The sequence below is a fragment of the Chiloscyllium punctatum genome, chromosome 40, assembly GCF_047496795.1.
Source record: "Chiloscyllium punctatum isolate Juve2018m chromosome 40, sChiPun1.3, whole genome shotgun sequence".
Lineage (NCBI taxonomy): Eukaryota > Metazoa > Chordata > Chondrichthyes > Orectolobiformes > Hemiscylliidae > Chiloscyllium > Chiloscyllium punctatum.
Genome location: NC_092778.1, coordinates 65490135 through 65512468, shown reverse-complemented (window position 1 = coordinate 65512468; position 22334 = coordinate 65490135). Strand labels below are relative to the sequence as shown.

The 22334-nt window shown below is 38.7% G+C and overlaps 1 protein-coding gene across 4 annotated transcripts in view; it reads right to left on the bottom strand.

Moving 5' to 3' along the window:
• abcc1 (ATP binding cassette subfamily C member 1 (ABCC1 blood group)) overlaps positions 1-22334 on the bottom strand; it is a 99761-nt gene that overhangs the window by 27726 nt on the left and 49701 nt on the right. For 3 of the 4 annotated variants that reach the window (XR_011954968.1, XM_072560168.1, XM_072560167.1), the window contains exons 12-21: positions 20940-21143; positions 16989-17135; positions 15789-15876; positions 14250-14319; positions 12418-12544; positions 8797-8973; positions 6253-6420; positions 5994-6159; positions 4286-4315; positions 546-606 (exon numbers count right to left, since the gene is read on the bottom strand). Coding sequence is in view for 3 of the 4 variants with exons in the window: in XM_072560168.1 (XP_072416269.1) it covers positions 546-606; positions 4286-4315; positions 5994-6159; positions 6253-6420; positions 8797-8973; positions 12418-12544; positions 14250-14319; positions 15789-15876; positions 16989-17135; positions 20940-21143 (1238 nt within the window). In the remaining variant the exon portion in view is untranslated. The remainder of the gene's footprint in view (positions 1-545; positions 607-4285; positions 4316-5993; positions 6160-6252; positions 6421-8796; positions 8974-12417; positions 12545-14249; positions 14320-15788; positions 15877-16988; positions 17136-20939; positions 21144-22334) is intronic. The other variant, XM_072560171.1, reaches the window with a different exon arrangement.

The following is a 22334-nucleotide window of genomic DNA, read 5'->3' as shown; positions in this document are numbered from 1 at the left end:
ACTAGAGACAGAGGACTGACAGGCAGCCACGGAACTGTCAGTTTGATACAGATGTTAGGAAAGATACTGTAGGAACGTAGGAAGTTGGAGCACAGGCCATTCAAGCCTGCTCTGCTATTCAACAAGCTTGTGGTTGATCGGATTGTAACCTCTGGCCGACATTCCTGCATATCTCCAAAATCTACCTCTGCCTCAAAAATACAAAGATTCTGCATCTACTGCCTTTGAGGAAGAGAATTCCAAAAGGAGAAAAAAAAAGTGTTTCCTCATCCCTATCTTAAATAGGCAACCTCTTATTTTAAAATTCTGACCCCTAGCTCTGCCTCATTCAAGTTTCTATGTCTCGTATTCGGCAAATCATTGGGGAAATGAGAACAAGAAAAATTTCACACCACGCCTGCTGTTTCATTGCATTAGGCAACAAAAAGCTTAGTAAATTTGATATTCCATACCATTAACAAATATTAATTACACTTGAATCAATGTTTCAAAGACGATTCATTTCAGTATACAGCGACAGCTCAAAATGTGAAGAGACAGCATACCTTCGGAGGAAATTTTGTGGTGACTTGTGTGGACTAACAGGGCTGAGACTTTGTCCCATTTCTGCTTGATCATCAAATCCGAAGCATGAAAGAGAGTTCAAAATTGAAACATTTAGCATCACCCCATTAGGTTGACAGGTGCAGAGCAATTATGGTAACAAATTACATAAATCCAAAAATGCAGTAACACCTGTTTGACAGAATCTACCAGCAGCAAGCGACAGGCAGAAGCAAATTTCTATTGTATTTTGAAATAGAGCAATCTTCAGATACACACAAATATTTAAACTGCATGCTTTTTCTTAAAATACGAGTTTACAAATAAAAAGTTTTGTTCTCCATTTACCTACCAACCACACCAACCTCCAGAATGCATAAAGTGGACACAATATTATGTCGGAGTTTAGTAGACCACAGATATTAACCAGTTGATTACTGACATAGTGAACCTACATTGGTTACGTCAACAGGGAGGATCATTCGGTGAAGGACACAGGAACCGAAAAAAATGAAAGCAAAGCAAAACTGTCTCACTGCAAATAACGGCAACTTGTATAAAGTACCAAGCACCTCACTTTCAAATCAGAAATGCTGACCAACCCTTTACTATCAGAGTGTAATGGAATAAAGAAGCTGACAGCCATTGCATGCAGTCACTCAAGGTGGAGAATGCGATTAGATTGATAACCTGGACTTCAGTTCCTTGGTTTTAGAAACAAGAAGAATCTCCTTAGCTCGAAAGTCTCACCAGTATTTATTGCAATTTGCAAAAACAGCAAGTCAATTTGACACACTTTGTTCAAACAGGCGAACTTTCCAACTTTCTGTTATGTTCTCAAACAACATTTAAACCAATTTACATCAATTTAGGTGACACACATTTAACTCAGCAAATTTTAACAATTTTCTACAAAGAGGAGTACACCACAATATTTCCACGCAACTACAACTGAACAAGGATGCAATTAAAAATACTGCAAAACTTTGTGCACAATGTTAAAAATTCATATTTATTATGCATTTCCCTTGAACATTGCAGTGGGGAGGGGGGGGGGAAAAAGGGGGATAAGAATAACTGGCCATTCCAAAATGGAAGACTGCTCAAAAAGTGCTGTATTATAATGTCAGGACAAAACAAATGAATCCAATTCAGGAAAAAAATTCCAAGCAGGTTATGAAGAGGGCTGCCACTAAATTAAACATTATGCAGCCAAAGTAAATTAAAGTTGAATAGGAATACGAACAGCTTAGAAGTCATAGTGGTACTATGTCACTTTAAAAGACATTGAACAGAAGTATTATTTTGTACCTGAGTAGAAACAGTTTCCTCAAGTTCAGAAAAAGCTTTTGTCTTGCATTCATCAGGACAAATGCAAGAATTCCAAATTTCAAACGATCACAACAGTTTATATCAGGGAAAAGAAAAGTAAAGGCTGAATGATTGACAAATCTATTGGTTGAGGCATTGCCATGAGAAAGCATCAAGGAACATGGCTATGACTGAAATACAGAGTCAACTTATCAATCATAGCGTCCTTTTCTCCTGTAGCATTACAGATTGCATTGATCATTTGAAATTTGGCATTCTTGTATTTGCCCTGATGAGCGCAAGATGAAAAGCTTCAACAGTTGACGCCCTTTTCAGCAAGTCTCGAGTTAGTGATGTACAGCACAGAAACAGACCCTTCGGTCCAACTGGTCCATGCCAACCAGATATCCTAATGTGATCTAATTCCATTTGCAGCACTTTGCCCATATCCCTCCAAACCCTTCCTCTTCATGTACCCATCCAGATATCTTTTAAATGGTGTAATTGTACCAGCCTCCACAACTTGCTCTGGCAGATCATTCCATACACACACCACCCTCTGCATGAAAAACATACCTCTGCAGTCCTTTTGCATTTTCCCTCTCTCACCCTAAACCTGTGCCCTCTAGTTCTGGACTCCCCCACCCCAGAGAAGAGACCTTGTCTATTTACCCTATACATGCCCCTCATGATTTTGTGAACCACCATAAGGTCACCCTTCAGCCTCTGACGTACCAAGGAAAACAGCCCCAGCCTATTCAGCCTGTCCCTCTAGCTCAAGCCCTCCAACCCTGGCAACATCCTTGTAAACCTTTTCTGAATTCTTTCAAGTTTCCTGTAATACCATATGAATGCAACAGTGTTATACTGCAGTCATACTTCACATCATCAGACTGAGTCTTAGAATAGCTTGCTTTAAATATATCAGATCTCAAGCACTGCGTGAGTTAAAGTAAATCATATACTTCATATTTACAGTCCTGGCTTAGTGACAGAGGTTTTACTGTCATATTCTGCTACGAGGTTGAACGGACATCCTAAACAGTTTTCAATCATGGCTAATGGAAGAAGTGCCTTTGCCGGATATGCTAAGAAAATGGTACATCCCTTTCCAATTCATTACACTGTGCTCCATTCAAGTGATTAGAGATCTTCAATAAGTAATTTTTGTGTTAAGATTTAAAAAAAATCAGGCTGTTTGAATATCCAACACAACAACATAATTTTTTTTAATTGTTAGAAATGAATACAGAAAATGCTAGAAATAGGACTGAAACAATAGGGATTGACCATTCAGTCCCTCAGGCCTGCTTAGTCATTTACTTAATTAGGGCTGATCATCTTCACTTCTTTTAAGTTTGTAAATGTATTACGGACATAATAACTATCTACCATCTCCGTTCTTAAAGCTCCTATTGTTCCTAGTATACATACCATTTGGCTGAGTTTGACATTGCTACTATCCATTGCAAGAAAAAAAAATATACTTCCCGATTTCAGTAAATTCAAATGGATATGTAGCACAAAGCAAACCATTCATCCGAATTAATCCATGCTGGTGCATATATTCTACACACGTTTCTTCCCATTACATCTCACCCCTCCACACTGTTCTATTTCTCTTTCTCATTTACTCACCTAGATTCCTTTCAAAACTATCCAAGCTTTTCCTGGAGCCAGTAAATTCCATAATCTAACCATATTGAAGAAATAAATTACTTATTACTTCACTGCTGGAATTAAATGGTGCTTGCATTTTCAGTGTAAGTGGGGGAGGGACTGGGAAGAGAGAAGTGCAGACACGGAGCAGGAATGGGAAGGGAGATTACTCCTCCCATGGTCCATACAGCATTTGAATAGCTTAGTTCTTGGTCCCTTGTTTCAACTCTCCCGCAAAAGGACATCATTTCTCCAAATCTCTTTCAATCGGATCATCGTACAATTTCTGTTACTATGGCAAATACAAGCTAAGGATCAATCGCCAATGCAGATACATTAATGCCCAACTAGACAGGCTAGGTCACATTTTCAGATATGGGCAGAATGATTAACTTTCGCCACTGTACACAACTCACTATATTTTGTTTTCTCTTTTGCACCAGTTGGAAACTATGAATCCTGACCCTTCCCAAACTCAAAACATCTTTCACGCACTGGAAAATTCTAGCTGTTTGCTTCACTTTGAATTTCCAGCACCTTCATGTTTTCCTCTATGTCATTCGAGATCATTGTAGAAGTACAATTTTAGTAAAATTGGTTTATAAATTATTTAATAATGAAATATCACTATGCCATGTCTTGAAGGTCAAATTATTTTCACACGCAATTGCCTACATGAAAGTTGGTGTGTTGGATATTCTTACTTCAAAACTCATGCATCTACAGGTTTCTTTCCTGCTATGCAGCCGGATATTAAAAAGGCAATACAAACCTTCCTCCTCTTCCACACTTTTGTCAGTAACTGCATGATGACAGGAAAGCAAGTCATTGATCATTCAGAGAAAGATAATCTAAACTCCAGCAGTTTAAATTAAGACAAGTATCAAGTGTTTACAAATTGACATTAAATCATAAGAGCTTTACGTATCTACGCCATGCTAAATTACTTTGAGACAAAAATTTATATTCCATAAAGTCAGCCACTTGCATCTAAAATCATTGGTCCAGTTCCAACATAAAAGGTGTCTCCAAAGAACTAAATCATTTAAAAAGAAAAAAAAAGTGACTTTAAAAAATTTTAACAATACAAAAAGAACACAATAAATTAAAATAAAAAAATTTCAAAAATGAAACTGACTGAACCTCTCTGACCCAAATTCTCACTGAAATATGGCAGATTCCAAATATCACCAATCAATCAACTCCCCAAGGCCTGTCCATCTACAAAGGTCCAAGTCAGTAGTGCGATTGACTACTTTCCACTTGCCATAAGTGCGCCTCCAACAACAATCAACAAGCACAATGCCATCCAGGACAAAAGCAGCTTGCTAAATGGGTATCCCCATCCACATCCTTCAATATTCACTCCCTCCATACCAGCATTCACTTCCTCAGCCCCACGAACAGTCGAGTGTACTATTTACAAAATACACTGCAGCAACTCCCCATGGCTCCTTCAACAACTTCCATATCCACAACATCTACCTGCATAAAGGACAAGGGCAGCAGATACACAGTACATCACTGCTTCAAACTCTATGCTTCCCAACATCCCAATTTGAAACTAACCACCATTCATTCATTCACTGTCACAGGGTTAAAAACATGGACCTCATTCCTTAACAGAACATGTGGGTGTACCTATACCAGATGGACGAAAGAAACACTGCAGCGGTGACATCATGAGAAGTATGGAACCAATCACTGGACTAAGAATGCAGAATCCCAGCCTTGTGTCTTGGGGACATCAATTTGAATCTCATCAAATAGTGAAATTTGAATTCAATTAAACAAAATAAACACTAGGAAAAAACATTATCCACTGTCAATTGCAGCAATGCCCTGTCAGAAAGGGAATCTGCCTTATCTGATCCGTCCTACATACAATTTCAGACTCATAGCAATGTGGTTGACTTCCAACTGCCCTCAGGCAGTTGGCACAACCAGTGACATCCGCATTCCATGTAAGAACTTTTAGAAACCAAGATGACAGCAAATCACCATCACCATCACCATCACCATCAAGACCAATTAGGGGTAGCTGGCCTTGCCAAATGACACACACATCCAGGGAACAAAAAAAAATTCAGTTTCCAAACATGAAATTCACTCATCTAACTGACTGTAAAATTTCAGCAGGATATATTTACAACACCTAAACAAATAATCTCTGGCTTTCATAGCAGGTACTTCTGCAGTATTAGTTGCAACTTGCATTCACAGCACCTTCGACACAGTAAAAGATCCTAAGTTGCTCCCTGGCAACAGAATGTCACAAAAACATTTGACACTGTACTAAACCTTTGATTTAAGTACAGATGTTGAAGTCAGACGAACAACAATGCAGGAATGTAACGTCACCAATCATCTGACACCTAGCAAACAGCTGTCCAGATGAAATCAAAGAGTTTAAAGTTACATTAAACAGCACTGGTAGGAGTCAATATTGAAAAAAAGTGCTTTTGCACAGCACAACTAACCTTCATTTTCTGTAGGAGCATATGTACGTAGGAACTCTGCAAATGCTCCATTTTGCATTAAGAGCTCCTTGTATGTTCCTGACTCTGAAATTTTCCCATCAACCATCACAAGAATCCTATCCATTCGAGGCAGGAAGCTAACACTATGTGTCACCAAAACACGGGTCTGTAAATAAAGATATTTTTAACCAAATGCATTTATGAAATAGGTGGAGGAGAAAGCATGTAATGGAAATACCAAGTTTCTAAGGTTGCTCACCTTGCCATGGAGTAAACCTTTGGGTCCAATGACTTTATCAAAAATATGTCGACCAACATGTGCATCAACTGCAGAGAGTGGGTCATCCAGAAAATAAACAGAATTTTTGCTGTAAACTGCTCGAGCAAGACTCACCCTTTGCTTCTGCCCACCTGATAAATTCACCCCCTGTCGAGGAAACCAAATTAACTAATGAATTGATTGTCGCTGAAAGGTGCAGCTGGCAGTTAAGAGAAACTGTACATTAGGATTCAAGCACAGGAGCAAGAATGTCTTTCTGCAATTATACAGGGCATTGTGAAGGCCACATGGAGAATATGGTGTGCAGTTTTGGTCTCCTTATCTGAAGAAGGATGTTCTTACTATAGAGGGAGCGCAGTGAAGATTTACCGATTGATTTCTGGATAACAGGACTGATGAATAAGGAGAGATTGAGTGTGCTAGGATTGTATTTACTGGAGTTTAGGAGTATGAGGGGCATCTCTTGAAAACCTGTAAAATTCTAGACAGGTTAGATACAAAAAGGTTGCTTCATTTGGTGGGCAAGTCCAGAACCAGGATTATGTGTTTAAGGATAAGGGGGTAAGCATTTTAGAATTGAGATTAGGAGAAATGTGATCGAGATCGAGAGAGAGATGGAGAGAGAGAGATGGAGAGAGAGAGAGAGATGGAGAGAGAGAGAGATGGAGAGAGAGAGAGATGGAGAGAGAGAGAGATGGAGAGAGAGAGAGATGGAGAGAGAGAGAGATGGAGAGAGAGAGAGATGGAGAGAGAGAGAGATGGAGAGAGAGAGAGATGGAGAGAGAGAGAGATGGAGAGAGAGAGATGGAGAGAGAGAGATGGAGAGAGAGAGATGGAGAGAGAGAGATGGAGAGAGACAGAGATGGAGAGAGACAGAGATGGAGAGAGACAGAGAGAGAGATGGAGAGAGAGAGAGAGAGAGAGGGAGAGAGAGAGAGAGAGAGAGAGATGGAGAGAGAGAGAGAGAGAGATGGAGAGAGAGAGAGAGAGAGATGGAGAGAGAGAGAGAGAGAGAGAGAGAGAGAGAGAGAGAGAGAGAGAGAGAGAGAGAGAGAGGGAGAGAGATGAGCCTGTTGAATTCACAACCACAGAAAAGTGGCTGAGGCCAAAACGTTTTCAAGAAGGTAGTAGACATATTTTGCAGCTAAATGGATCAGGGATATGGAAGAGGAGCTGCATTAGGGTATTGAGCTCAATGAACAGCCGTGATCTTTTGAATAGAGCAGGCGCTATTTCTATTCTTATGTTTCTGTGTAATTCCAATTTAGACATTTAAATATCTTATCCTGCTTAAGAAAACCTTTGGTTTTGGATGCAAGTGTATTATTCATTTTGCAATAGATCACCACACTAACATCTGGTGTCCTTCAGGGTAATAAACCGATGGTTGTTTTGCATGTATCTGGACTGTAATTCCTGGAAGCCTCTACACCTTGCATTTCGTTCATTACAGACTGAAGAATTCTGCATTCTGCAGCGGAAAGGGACAAGTGAAAACAGAATTTTTCTTTCTCCAAAGTTACCAATGTCAATCATTGTGCAACAGAGCTGTAAATGACCAATCAAATACTTTTTTGGAAATTCAAATAGATTTAGGACTCAGTAAATAATGAGAACTAAAAGTGCTGCTTTTGGTGGCCAAATCCCTCCATTATCATCTCAGCAAGTTGCTCACAAACACAGACTCCTTCAAAAGCATGTGCCAAACCCACAAACTCCACTACCCAGGAGTAAGGCAGCAGGCATATGATAACACAACACCACCAGTTTTACAACTACTAGGCTAAAATCCAAAAATTCCCTCTCTAACAGCACTTTAAACACTCCTACACCCAAAGATTTGCAGTGGTTCAAGAAGGTAGCTCATCACCATCTTCTCCAGGGCAATTAGGGATGGGTAATAAATGCTGGCTGAACCCAGATTCCACGTACAAAAGAAAGCAAGAAACACAAGGAATACTCAACATGAAGAATGGAATTCTCATATTTCATTCATCTTAATTTTCATTCCTCTTTTTAACCTTCCAGTCATGATAATGTTCAGGATATTTTATATTTGCTAACCAGACAACAACCTGCTAATACTCAATAACTGATTTATTCATATCCAATCCCTGCTAGTTCTTGCCACAGACCCCAAGTACTCCAACAAAAAAATTCAAATTCACCTTGTGGCAAATAGTAGGCACAAATTCCTCTGAGCTATTAAATGGAGCTATGTACAGATTTGCTACCAGCACAGTTAAGAGGCTGGAAGGCCCATCGCTATCCCTAATGTTCCTATACATGTACTGAAGTAATTGCCATGCACTGTGCTTATTATATAACACTTTTAACTATTCTCTTTCATTATAATTCTATGGGGTGCAATACAAGATTCACCAATACTGATCAATCCATCAACCTACACAAGGAAAATCACTGGCCTACAGTCGTTTTAAACCATTAACTACAGATTGACTGTATAATAACCAGATCTCAGGAGTACAGAGTTCAGTTATTTATTGAAAATGCATACTGCACCTTCTCGCCTATTTCTGTCTCATCGCCTGCAGGCAGGGTCTCCAGATCAGGTAGAAGTGCACAGCCTTCAACCACTTTTCTGTACCAATCTCCCATTAATTCCTGACCAAAGATAATATTCGCTCTTAAAGATGCATTTTGGATCCATGCTTGCTGTGGGACATATGCAACTGAGCCCTGCAAATGAACAGAAGTAACAAAAGAGTAACTTTGTCAGTTTAGTCCTCAATGTAATAAATATACTTGAATAAACAAGCATTACAGCTAGTACTGCACAATAAATGTTTCAAACAAGGAAATGTTTTTATTTATAGATGTTCCTATTTATCTATAAGTTACACCTTTAAAACAAAACCTGTTAGCAAGCAAAACAAAATAAAAGAAAATTATTCCACATGGCATGACACAGGACAGATGGTGGATTCTTTCACCCAATAGTTTTGTTTGTCCACAGGGACATTCAAACTTCTGGGCTTTTGATAAAGGTTGGTTCATGTGGAATTAGAAATCAAATGGCTGAATGAGTAGAAAACTGGCTGAACTCAATACAGGTGAGCAAGAGTAAAGGATTATTTCCAAAATGTGGAGAAAGCAAGCAGTGTTTGAAAAAAAAATGTCAGTGCCGAAATCACAATTATTCAAGAGTTAAGTTAACGAACTGGATTGATACACACCATTTGCAGATGACAAACCAGTAACAGCTAACTCCAAAAGACAATATATGATCCATCAATACCGATCAATCTATCATCCTATAGACATTATAAACCATTAACTACATACCTTTATTTTACTTTAAAATTAGTCAAATCTCAGGAGTATGCATCAAGAGACAATAATGCATTGGAAAACTTGCAGACTGGGCAGTTTAGTACCAAATAAACTTCAGCATTAATAAACTGGAGGTTTGGTAGGAAAAAGAAGCAGCATTACCCACACCCTTACAAAATAGTCATTGGCTTGGGATACAAAAGGCAAATGAGCCTCAGGATACAAATGAACAAATCATCAATAGCAAGTCAGTTCTGCAAAGCAAAGTACTAATAAGACAGTATTTCCAGGAGAGTAGAATTTAAAAATTGATAGATATGTTAAACTTGTATAAATCCTTGGTCAGACTACACTGGAGATTACAGTGCACAAATCTGCTATATAAAAATGATGCACTTTTCTCCATTGTTACTGTAAGAACTATTGACAAAGATGACACCATCCAAGAAACTGCAATGATTGGGAATTTGATTTTTGTTTTGAGTAAGGAGCATCACTTCCTAACAGCACTGTAGAAGTATCTACACCAGACAGACTGTATGATTCAAGACAGCAACTCATAACCACCTTCTCCACAGTTACAATGGTTGAGCAACAAAAAATAATGCGAGGGAATAAGAGAAAGAATAGCATAGTGATTACAAACAGATCACCCAACTGGACTTTATATGGGTACAAATGTCCTGATTGGAGTAGATTAGCAGCCCCAATCAAAGGCTGACATAAAAAGGGATACTAACACTTTGGTTCCCGACTCTTATAGAGGCCGTATTATAGTCAAGGACCGTGTGTAACTAAAGAGTGACTTGGTGATGGATACTGGTCTCTTAAGAGTTATTACTTCAAGTGAATATTCAGCCCTTTGAACGTGGTGTCTCATTTAAATGAGATCATGGCTGACCTTTGGCTTCACACCACTTTCCTGTAATATCATCAGTTCTCTTCATATGTTTAATCTGGAGAAATTTAGCAATCGCAGTCTGGAAAATACTCAACGACTGAAACATCACAGCCCTTTAGAATAGAGAATTCAAAAGATGTAACACTCTCAAGGGAAATCAATTCTGTCATCTCAATTTTAGAAGATCTGCCATTATTCTGAGTCTATGTTTCTAGATTCTGTTCCTTACTACCTTGGGGCCACAGTCATTCAGCTCAGCCACACTATAATCCTCACTCCTGTCCATACTAGCTGCAAGAATTTCAAACCTATTGGACGATTTCAAGATTTGAAGCTCCTCCACTCCCACGCACTGTAGACCTCTTTACCTTCCTGACTGTGCTGTCCCTAACAGCTGGTAGCACAGTGTGGAACAAGACCATTCAACTCATCATGCCTGCACTGGCTGAACATTGAAAGTCACAACCCCCACCCCACATCACCGCATGCTATTGCTATTTAAATAATCTTCCAATGTCCATTTCAATGCTTCAATTGAAGCAGTTTCCACCATGCTTCCAAAACATCATATTCCATACCTTAACTACTGTGTGGAAAAAAACCTCTCATCCTGCACGTACCTCTTTTGCAAAGCACTGCACCCTCTGGTTCTCGACCCTTTTACAAGTGGAAACAGTTCCTCTCCATCAACTCTGTTCAGATATCTTGATTTTAAAAAAAGAGTCTATCAAATAAAGTCATTGCAATGTGACTGTCTTCTGGAACAAAACATCCCTCTCTGTCACATCACAACGTCAATAACTTGAACTTCAGTTCAAAAACCTGAGCTGACGATCCTTAAACCACAGGCAATTACTGCAGATGTGGTTGCTATGTATTGCCATCACATCCAGGAGCTCACACATGCTGCAGCTGTGACACATTAACATAATAAAGGTGATAGGAGAAGTATCGAAATGTATCTCTGTTCAATCCATTTAAGGTTCACAACTCACAGCTTCGCACACTGGGCACTCAAGCAGCAACTCAGTGTAGAAAAGTATCATTGAGTAAACCCCTGTATTTATACTCTGTCAAAACCAAGTCACAAAATGCTGGCTTAGCCAGTGAACTTTCATCTGAAATAAATTATTTTTCCAAAATATCTGACATGCACAGACATAAACCAGTACGTTGAACAATGTCCAATTACATGCTGGAGAAAATCATCAATTTTCACCGTACAACAAATAGCTCTTTTTACCAAACTTCAGTCAACATAGATGCAAGATTACAAAGCTGAAGCTTACAGACTCCCATGTCGGTACAGTGGCTAATACCATTACACCAACATAGCTACTAGAATGGAACACTAATAAACCTGTCCACCCATTAACATTTTGCTCCAAAGGATTTTCAGATACCAAGTAACAGTAATGCCAGCCCACAGTGGTAACTATACACCTAGTTCCAACAGTGAGCCAGGCTAGCTGACTAACCATTGATAATGCCCTGGAGTACTACTTAGATCTAATGCTCAAGTATTGATTACCATAATGGACAAATTAGTACCAAAGTATTATCAAACATGTTGTCAAAATGCATCTATTGTTCTCCCACCTGATGAAAACAGTCATGGGTAAATAATTAGAAAATTGACAACAGGGCATTTGAACTGGGTGAGATGCAGAACAGCTACCATGAGCAGCAGAACCCATCACAGAAGGAATCACTGCATTTACAGAAGCCTCCTGACCACAATATGGATACATGTTATACCCACTAAATGACAGTGACAGGATTAGGTGTGAGAAACAGCAGTAATCCAATCATCGTTGGCACCAAGCCTTGAAATTTGTATTTATCAAGCCTCATCAAGCCTTCAGATTACACCTACACTTCTGCTTAAGTCTAACATGCAAGTTCCCTGGTAACCTGGAATTTTGAGACACAACAGCAAGACGCTTTACCTTAACAGCAACATAGCCTTCTTTTTTCTGCATTTCCCCAAGCAACGCAGAGAGAAGGGAAGATTTTCCACATCCAACATGTCCCACAATAGCCACAAGAGAGCCTTCAGGAATTTCAATATCAATGCTGTGAGAAAAACATTAAAATAGAGCAATAAATGTTTGTACAAGGTAAGAAATTAATATGAAATGGTATTAAAATAAAGTTAGCTCTTTATAAAAGTAGCATTATAAAGAAAAGTAAATTAATTGATCAAATGTTATCCAACTACTAGTATTTCTTTAGCTACAATTTCCTGTGAATTATTTTGCTCTCTGTATAAATGAAGGAGAGCAATATTAATTGATCATACACCTGATCTGGCATAGCATACTCATGTAATTGGTTAAAAGTTACAATTTAAACAATCCGAAGAGCTACATTATAATAGTTAAATCATACTTACTAGATTCTACATCATTTATTTTACATGCTCAGTATTCAATCATGGTTAATACGGTCAAAGTTTTTAATCAGTTACTCAACACGAGACTATAATTTATGCTCTGCTCTGTCAACAGACAATATCACACTGTTGAATGCAGTCATCAGTCATGGAAAGTGTAACAGCCTGAAGCAGTCTAAGTGCAAATGAAGTTAGGCCTGCACAATATCTAGCATCGGGCTGGCAAGTTGCAAGTAACGCAAGATTTTACTTCAATTTTTATCTAGTAAGAGTGTATATTACTCCTTGTTTCGAATTTGAGACAGTCATACAATATTCTAATAAGCTAGATTACAATGGCAAGCATTCTCCAAAACATCTGTACTGATCTCCCAGAAGATACTACAACCCAGGACAGGTTCACTCTGGTCCCCTTAGGGCACACAAACTGCTCTAACAAAGTTAAAAATCACAACACCAGGTTATAGTCCAATAGGTTTAATTGGAAGCACACTAGCTTTCGGAGCGACGCGCCTTCATCAGGTGATAAACCTGGTGTTGTGTGATTTTTAACTTTGTACACCCCAGTCCAACACCGGCATCTCCGAATCATGCTCTAACAAAGCGAGCAGTGATGCTGGTTCTGTGGACACAGTCTCTGTCCATCTAACACATAACATTGTCTAAGAAAACAAAGTGAGGCAGACAAAAATGGTGTGATCATAAACAAACAAGGAGGCTTGGCGGTGGGTGGGGGGGGGGGGGGGGGGGGGGGTGCGGAACCTTCTGGATGGGTATACGAATAGGAAGGGTTTGGAGGGATATGGGCCAAGTGCTGGCAAATGGGACTAGATTAGGTTAGGATATCAGGTCAGCATCGACGAGTTGGACCAAAGGGTCTGTTTCCGTGTTGTATGTCTCCTTGACTATGACTAAATGTCTATATGGCAAAATGGCAGAATAGCATGTCTTCTTCAGATTAACAGATTGCATCGCAGACACCAACAGAAAGACATGGTTGCCATAGTAGCTGTAATTTAAAAAAGGAAGAAGTGTATACTGGACAATATAACCGAGATATGGGACAGCAATACAGGTACTATACGTAAGTTTTGAAGACTGCCTCCTCAAAACTATTCCCCACAACCCCTCCAACATTACAAACTAACACACCATCTGTCACCTCCCAAAAATCCTTGTTATATACAATTCTCTCCCAAGCCACCGCTAACATAACTTGAAATATTGCATTACTCAGTAGTACAAACCAGACATCTTTAGTAAATATAATGTTGTTTTTTAAATTGCCAGTATTAGCATTCTTTGGAATAAATTACAACATCTGCTTAAAACTCAAGAGATACATATAATACTGCAAGGTAGAAATCTATTTGGTTCGCTCCTTACTTGTTCAGGCATGGGGGATCTTCATTGGACCACCTGAAAGTTCCATCATGCATAATGATACTGTTCCATGCTGCATAGACAGAAATATAATTTAACTTGCATGGAAGGAAATTGACAATTTCTAGTCCCAGCCGCTTAATTAATCTGCATAGTGCATATGAACCCCAGGTGTAGTTCTTGATAGTTCCTGTGCTAACCAACATAGTCAGGACATTACAAAAGATATTAAGGTTCTTCTATCATCCATGAACTTGGGAGAAAGGCTGTCTGCTACTCCAGAATCTACTTAGAAATAATTCTCAAATTTTTCATCATTAGAACAAAATAATTCTGAGGAAGATAACACCCAATAAATTGAAACAAGCATATGTGCACACAGCATTTCACAAGCAGTTAATTGACCAAGAACAATGGAATACTGGAGGATCTGAAATGCACGATACAAAAGCAAGTTTATTTTTTGTAATTGAACTAGTATATCTATCTTTCCCATCATTGCACTATTGTGTACAGTAACAGTCAAAAGAAAGGAGTTTGGGGACTAAGCTATCTGCTCCTAAAACCTTCGCCAAAATTGGCGTGACTTCCAACACCCAAAGCTTCTGAGAATGACCCAGGGAGGGCACTGCATATTTTGTTTGCCTCCTTTTAAAAGCAGCAAAAATTGAAAACATGCAAAACATCACAGCTTACTCAATGCATCTGCCAACAGAAAAGACAGATTGGAAAGTTGCAGGAGGAAGCAGATATTAATATTTTGCACCACCACTTTTTACACCAGTTTTGTCTAACTGGGAATCTATTCAATTGTTAAGATTATAAAATTAATTCTAAACTGAGAAAACATACCATTGAAACTGCTAAAGGGAGAACAGTTTTAAGTGCATTTAAATGGCATTACACAAAACTAGGAATGAGTCAAAAACAAAAATACAGAGCAGGATGTAAAGCAGAGATCCATTTCTAGCTTTTGGTTGGTGCAGAACTTGAGTATTGATGAAAAAAGATATTTTATATTAGCTTTCCACCTCACAATCATCGGGACAATTGACAGGAAATATCAATGTAAAAGGGGAAGACAAACAAACAAACTTCCTGCCTTACAAGAATGCAAATTGGTTAAGTAAATGTGCTATGAATGTTAGAGGTCTTTTGATGGAAGGTAATGGCTGACTTAATACCATACTTTGATTAAATTTCAACTAGAGTAGAAAAGCGTGGCACTGGAAAAGCACAGCAGGTCAGGCAGCATCCGGAAAGCAGGACGGACAATGTTTCAGGCATAAGTCCTTCATCAGGAATGTGATGAAGGGCTTCTGCCCAAAACAGACTGTCCTGCTCCTCAGATGCTGCCGCTGCCTGACCTGATGTGCTTTTCCAGTGCCACGCTTTTCGATTGACTCTTCTGCACCTGCCCTCACTTTTGCCATAAATAGATTCACTCTTGCAGTGAAACTGTGGGCCAAATATCCCAAACCTCCTCAAAATGTACCCTTTCAGTAGTATTAATTGCCGTTCAGGAGAAGGTCCACTACTCACAAGTATGGACTGAATGTCTGTCCACTGTGTCTAAATCCAGTTCCTCATGAGACAGAAATGTTCCCAGGCGCTTCAAGGAAACATTGGCCTGAAGAAAAACAGAAATGCCATTTAGCTAACGTAGTAACTTTGAAATAAATCTAAAAGAAAGCAGCATAAAGTGCTGCTTATTTATATTTTAGCGCAGATAACTGGAGATAGTTTAGTATTTTGGTTACAATACTTCAAGGTTGATGATTTATTCATAAGACTCCAAATGTTTCAGCTTGTCAACCTTCAGTCCTATTAGTTTTCCTAGTATTGTTTCATTTAGTGATAATTTACCTTTCTTTATTTACTCATGGGTTGTGGGCCTCGCTGTCTGGGCCAGGATTTACTGCATGACCCTATTTGCTCTTGACAAGGTGGTGGTGAGCTGCCCTCTTGAACCGCTTCAGTCCACCTGCTGGGTTGACCTACAATGCCATTAGGGAGGAAATTCCAGAAGTTTGACCCAGCAACACTAAAGGAATGGCGATATATTTCCAAGTTAGGATAGTGAATGGCTTGGAGGGGAACTTGCAGAGGATGGTGTTCCCATGTACCTGCTGCCCTTGCCCTTCTCGATGCAAGTGGCCATGGGTTTGGAAGATGTTCTCAAAGGACCTTTGGAGAGTTTCAGCAGTGCATCTTGTAGATGGCATATATGCTGCTACTGAGTGCCAGTGATGGAGGGAGTAGGTGATTGTGGATGTAATGCCAATCAAGCTGCCTGCTTTGTCCTGGGCAGTGTCAAGCTTCTGGAGAATTTATTGGAGCTGCACTCATCCAGGCAAGTGGGGAGTATTCCATCATACTCCGGACTTATGCCTTGTAGATACTGGACAGGCTTTTTCTGGAGAGGAGTTTCTCACCACAGTACTCCTAGCCTCTGATCAGCTCTTTTGGCTACTGTGTTTGTGGCAAGTCCATTTGAGTTTCTGGTCAATAGTAACTCCTAGGATATTGATAGTGGAGGATTCAGTGATGGTAACACCACTGAATGTCAAAGGACAGTAGTCAGATTGTATCTTATTGGCGATGGTCATTGCCTGGCATTCAAGTGGTGTGAATGTTACCTTCCAGGATAGTGTCTTCAGTCAATACCAGACAGACACATACACTTTATCAGGAGATCATTGATATAAATACATGTTTACAACAATAGAAGCATTTACTTACTTGAACTAAACTGCTAATGACCATAGGGAGCATGTTGAGTGGAAATCTAAGAATGTTAAAAAGTGCCAATGAAACAAAAGCTTTCTGGGCATCCAACACATTCTTCTCATCTATAAGTACGTACACTGCAAAAGTAGACAAAGCAACCTATACAAAACAAAAGGGAAACAAGATGCAAAAGATTAAGTTCATACAATCCTATAGATGTTGAGATATTGCATGAAAATTAATTGGACTTAATTTACAAAACATTGAAATGTTTCTATTGTCAGGAAACCTTGGGCATAAAATTGTTGGTTATCTGATACAAATCTACTTCTTGATTGGCAATGAGTTGCCAAGTACTTGAGGTCAGAATATCATAGAAGTGTAACAGTGCAAAAGGAGACTGTCCAACCACTGTAGCTACAACAGCTCTTCAAATGGGTATTAACTACAAACAATTTCCTGTCTTTTCCCTATACCACTGCAGATTATTTGGTTAGAATTAATCACCCAATACCCTCTGGAATGTCTCATATCTTAATTAGCAGCATACTCTAACAAAAACAAGCCAGTAAATTATTGCTCAATGTTAGTTTTGCTTTTCAAGATGTAATCCTAAAACAAATTATGTCTATTAATAAACTTTACAACAAAACTAGAATTTGATCTCGGAGCACTAGTTACAAAGTTCAGTCTGGCATTTTAAAGTCGTAGCCATTTACTCTCAAGTTACAGGGATGGTGATGGTGGTGAATTGGATACAGTCACACTCACTAAATCATATCTCACAGTGTTTCTTGTTCAACTGCTTTCCAAATGAGTTTCCATCGTCAACGCACGATTGAGTGTGCCTTTATAGTTTACGGTGCTGGTCAATTTTGACTGGCCTATCCAGTATCATTCTTTTCTGATGTTTCTTTTGCAGTTTGGCAGTTAAGGGCAACTAGGGAGGAGTTATAAATGATGAACCAGCCAGCAGCACCCACATTGCATGAGCAAAAGAAAATGCAAAAAGTTAACCACACTTGGGCATAGGTTTATGGTAAGAGGGGAAGGTATAAAAGGGACCCAAGAGGAAACTTTCATGCAGAGGGTGGTGCATGTATAGAATGAGCTGCCAGAGGAAGTGGTGGAGGCTGGTACAATTGCAACATTTAAAAGGCATCTGGATGGGTATATGAATAGGAAGGGTTTAGAGGGATGTGGCCAGGTGCTGGCAGGTGGGACTAGATTGGCTTGGGATATCTGGTCAGCATGGATGAGTTGGACCAAAGGATCCGTTTCTATGCTGTAGATCTCTATGACTGTGACTTTGCAAGTCCAGAATCACATCGCAGCCAGACAGAAGAAGGATAGTAGACTTTCTTCCCTAAAAAGGACATTGGTAAACCTTGCAACAATTAATTCATGGTCATTATTATTCGGACTGGCTTTAATTTCAATTTAGGTTCTATCTCCTCCCACAGCATTAACTGCTATATTAGTAATAAAATAACATTATCAATAACACTTGCAGAGGATAATGATTTAGTGCAAAGGTCAGTGAACTAGGAATCCAGTAGCTAAAGTTACAGGAACTGGTGGTATCTGAACTCAATCAATCTGGAATTGAAAACCAGTTTTAGGAGATGTGACCATCAGACCTAATGTGATTCGTATAAAAACCCTATCTGATCCATTAATCTCCTTAGGGGAAGGCCATCTACTGTTCTCAGTCACTCTGGTCCACATTACCCCAGACCCATAACAAACATGGTTGACTCTCAAGTCCCCTAGAAATGAATGGGTTGCTGGGCCATGTCAGTGGTTAATTAAGAATGGGCAAAAAATACTGGCCTGGATTCCCACATCCCATGAAAGATTATTAAAAAAAAATCAACAGCACCACTTCCCCTCAACGCTGAGTGAGGACACAATCAAATCCATCTAACGATACCATGGACAAATAATTTGTAACTTAAGTACACTGGAGCTGCTGGGTGCAAGTTTCAAAAGTCTCATGTTAAGAAAGGAGAAAAGAAATCTTAAGTATAAATGTTGAAACCACGTGCAAAATATGCAGTTCAGAAGAACTCAGATTAATGCCCCCACATAGGTAAATAATCCCCAAGACCCAGTTTTGCTCCTAACATAGTCAGTAAAAAGTGCGTAATCAGTCCTGTCTTACGTAAACCTTGCTACATCTCTTCCGATTTATTGAACAGAACTCTGCTGTATAAACTATATTAGACAGTAATTAGATGGTCGGAATCACATCAGTTATTTTAAAAGTCAAAGCAACACACAGGCACACTGCTGCAGAGCCCACTGATTTTAACATTTATCCTTCATTATGTCCCCTATAATAAACAAGCTCTTAAAAAAGGTCTAGAATTCTTTCCAGTCATAAATTCATTGCTCAAGACAACACTTTACCAGTATAATATATTGCAGGCAGTGACATATCTCTGCTGTGCATACTTTAACCTAATGTAGACATAAAATCTCATCAGCTTTTATACAGGACATCTCTTATTGGTTTTGACAAATATATACAAAGATTATCTAATCCTTTGCCACTTCTGTTGCGTTAATAGAAAAAAATCAAACTGGAAAAATATATTATAAATACATTAGAACTCTCTCTTCAAAAGAAATTTTTTAAACAGTCTTTATTCTGAGACACTTCACATTCCAGAGGTGAATAAGATCACCTTAAGGGATTACATTAACTAAATTATGTTGCTTAACATTACAAAAGTGGCATTTGAAAATGTGCGGCACAAAAGCAATCGACGAGATTTAATATGAATGATTTAACTTTTGCAGTAACATGTAGCACAAAACTCAATCAAGTAAAAACACTCCATAAGTCAAAATAGATTCCTGTGCCCGTCATTGTCCCACTGTTTCAATGCAATTCATATGCACGGAAAGTACTTCGAAACAGAATAATAACTCTGATTTCCAAACAATTTACACCAAGTTATAATGCCCTTATGCATAAAATATTTTTGTTCAATATTCATCATCATATTTTTATACATACAACAAAACCAATGGTCTTATGGTAGTATTCAGAGTGAATTCCTAACTGTAATTTAAAAGGGAGTTTGATAGATACACTGAAAACATTTAGGGACACCTTAATCAGTTATGACTTCTATTAATTTTTCTCTGCACTTTTGTTAGCTGTGGTTAGCACATCTTCAAACTGCAGCTATTCCAGCACAAATGTAATCATCCCTTTGTTACGGACAAATATTGTAACAATACCTTGGGGAAGCTGTAGGTTCAAGTGGGCATGTAGTCAATATGGCATCTGGTTTATTTAATTATAGGCGTCATGAGGCATAAGAGAGGTCTGACATTTTTATAGTTAGGCTGTCTGTAATACTGAAGATGGCAGGAGTGGGTTGCATTATTCAGATATAAACAGCCTACAGGGATGGAAACAACTTCAGTTAGCCAGGAAGTCTTTGATAGTTTGTGAATTTCTATAACTCTCCGGCCTAAGGATTTGATTGTCAGAGTAATTCAAAAGGTGTAAAACTGAAGTCATGGATAAAAGGACCACGGAAAAAAGAAATCAAGTAATATTTAAAATAGATTGGAAAACATCGCACATGCCAATTCTTAGAACAAAACCATGCAAGTTTATCTAAACATTGTTGAAAAAGTGTCTATTTAGTTCTTGTCAATACTGGTTATCAACCTTAAATAAATCTGATTACAAGTATTTTGAAGGACAATCTTAAAAAAAAAATAAAAGTTGTTCAGTACTAATTTGTTGGTTTTATCAATTTGTGGCTTTCTTGATTTTTAGTTAACATTTGTGCTACTCCTATTACAGATCTAACCAATGATATAAAATAATGGTCTTGGAGAAACATCAATGCCATACAGTTTTCCAAAAAAGCAAACCATTTTTGGATAAAATAAAATCTGGCCCAAAGTCCAAACAATCAAAAAATGCAATGTACTCACCAGAAATGGTGCACAGACCCAAGTGAAAGTTGAAACTGCTGAGAGATAGGCAGCATTTTTGAGCACTTTGAGCTCCTTCTCCCTAATTTGCAGCACCTTTTCCTTGAACGCCAGCTCCCAAGCATATAGCTTTAACACTCTTATTCCATTTAGAATCTCATTCATCAGTTTGATACGATTGTCTTTCTCTTTCATCTGCGTGACCTGGTATTAAAACAATACAGTTATGCATTTAATCAGACGAAATAGCTCACCTTTCTATTTTATGAAACGTTACCAATGTGCTGAAAATACTTGGGCATGGCAATAGAGAGAGAAACACAACTAACATTCCAAGTTGAATACGACTGTAATTCAGAATTGAAAGCCCATCACATTTCTACTTTGTTTGCCACTGAAAGCAGTTGGGAAAAAAATATAACAAAAGGTTGGAATTCTGTACAAGTGCAAGAGATAAAACCATAAAAGGTATAACGCAACAAAATGCCTTCTCATGCAGAGAGTTTTTAAAATTTTACCCATTTCATATATTAAATGATTTTCAGTAATTTGAAGAATCCCCATGCATTACTCAAATATCTCGGAACTAGAGCATGATTTGGATGTTTTAGTGTCAATCTGGTCTAGTTCAGATTGGCAAATCTGGGCAAGTGTAGCTAGTTATAAACTCTTAAAGTCAGGGGGCAGTTCCAATTGTTTTAATAACCGGCTTTGGGCTTTGACAATGTGCAATCTTAACAGCGCAACAGAGCAGTGCAGAAAGAAAGAATCTCTTCATACACCACATCCTCAGTGATTTTATATATCTGAGCTCCAGTTATGGTAAAGATTTGTGAAAGTACTTGTTTGCATTGCAAAGATATCAGAAATGCAATAAGAACATAAAATACACACATCAACTCTTCCAAAAAAACACGGACGACTCCAGATTCTATGACGTGATTAGCTTCATATGAAGATAATGCACTGATGACGCACTCAAGTCATTTACAATGTAAATGGAGCTGTTAACCTGAAGTCCAAGATGAAATTAGCAGTTCCATCCACATTAATGTTAGTATGGTAAAAATGTGACATTCATTCGAGTCATAGAGATGTACAGCACGGAAACAGACCTTTCAGTCCAACTCATCCATGCCGACCAGAAGTCCTCACCTAATCTAGTCCCATTTGCCAGCACTCAGCCACCTAAAATCTCCTATTCATATACCCCTCCACAAGTCTTTTAAATGTTGTAATTGCACCAGCCTCCACCATTTCCTCTGGCAACTCATTCCATACATGCACTACCCTCTGCATGAAAAAGTTGCCCCTAAGGTCCCTTTTAAATCTTTCCCCTCTCACTCAAAACCTATGCCCTCTAGTTCTGGACTCTCCCAATCCAGGGAAAAGACT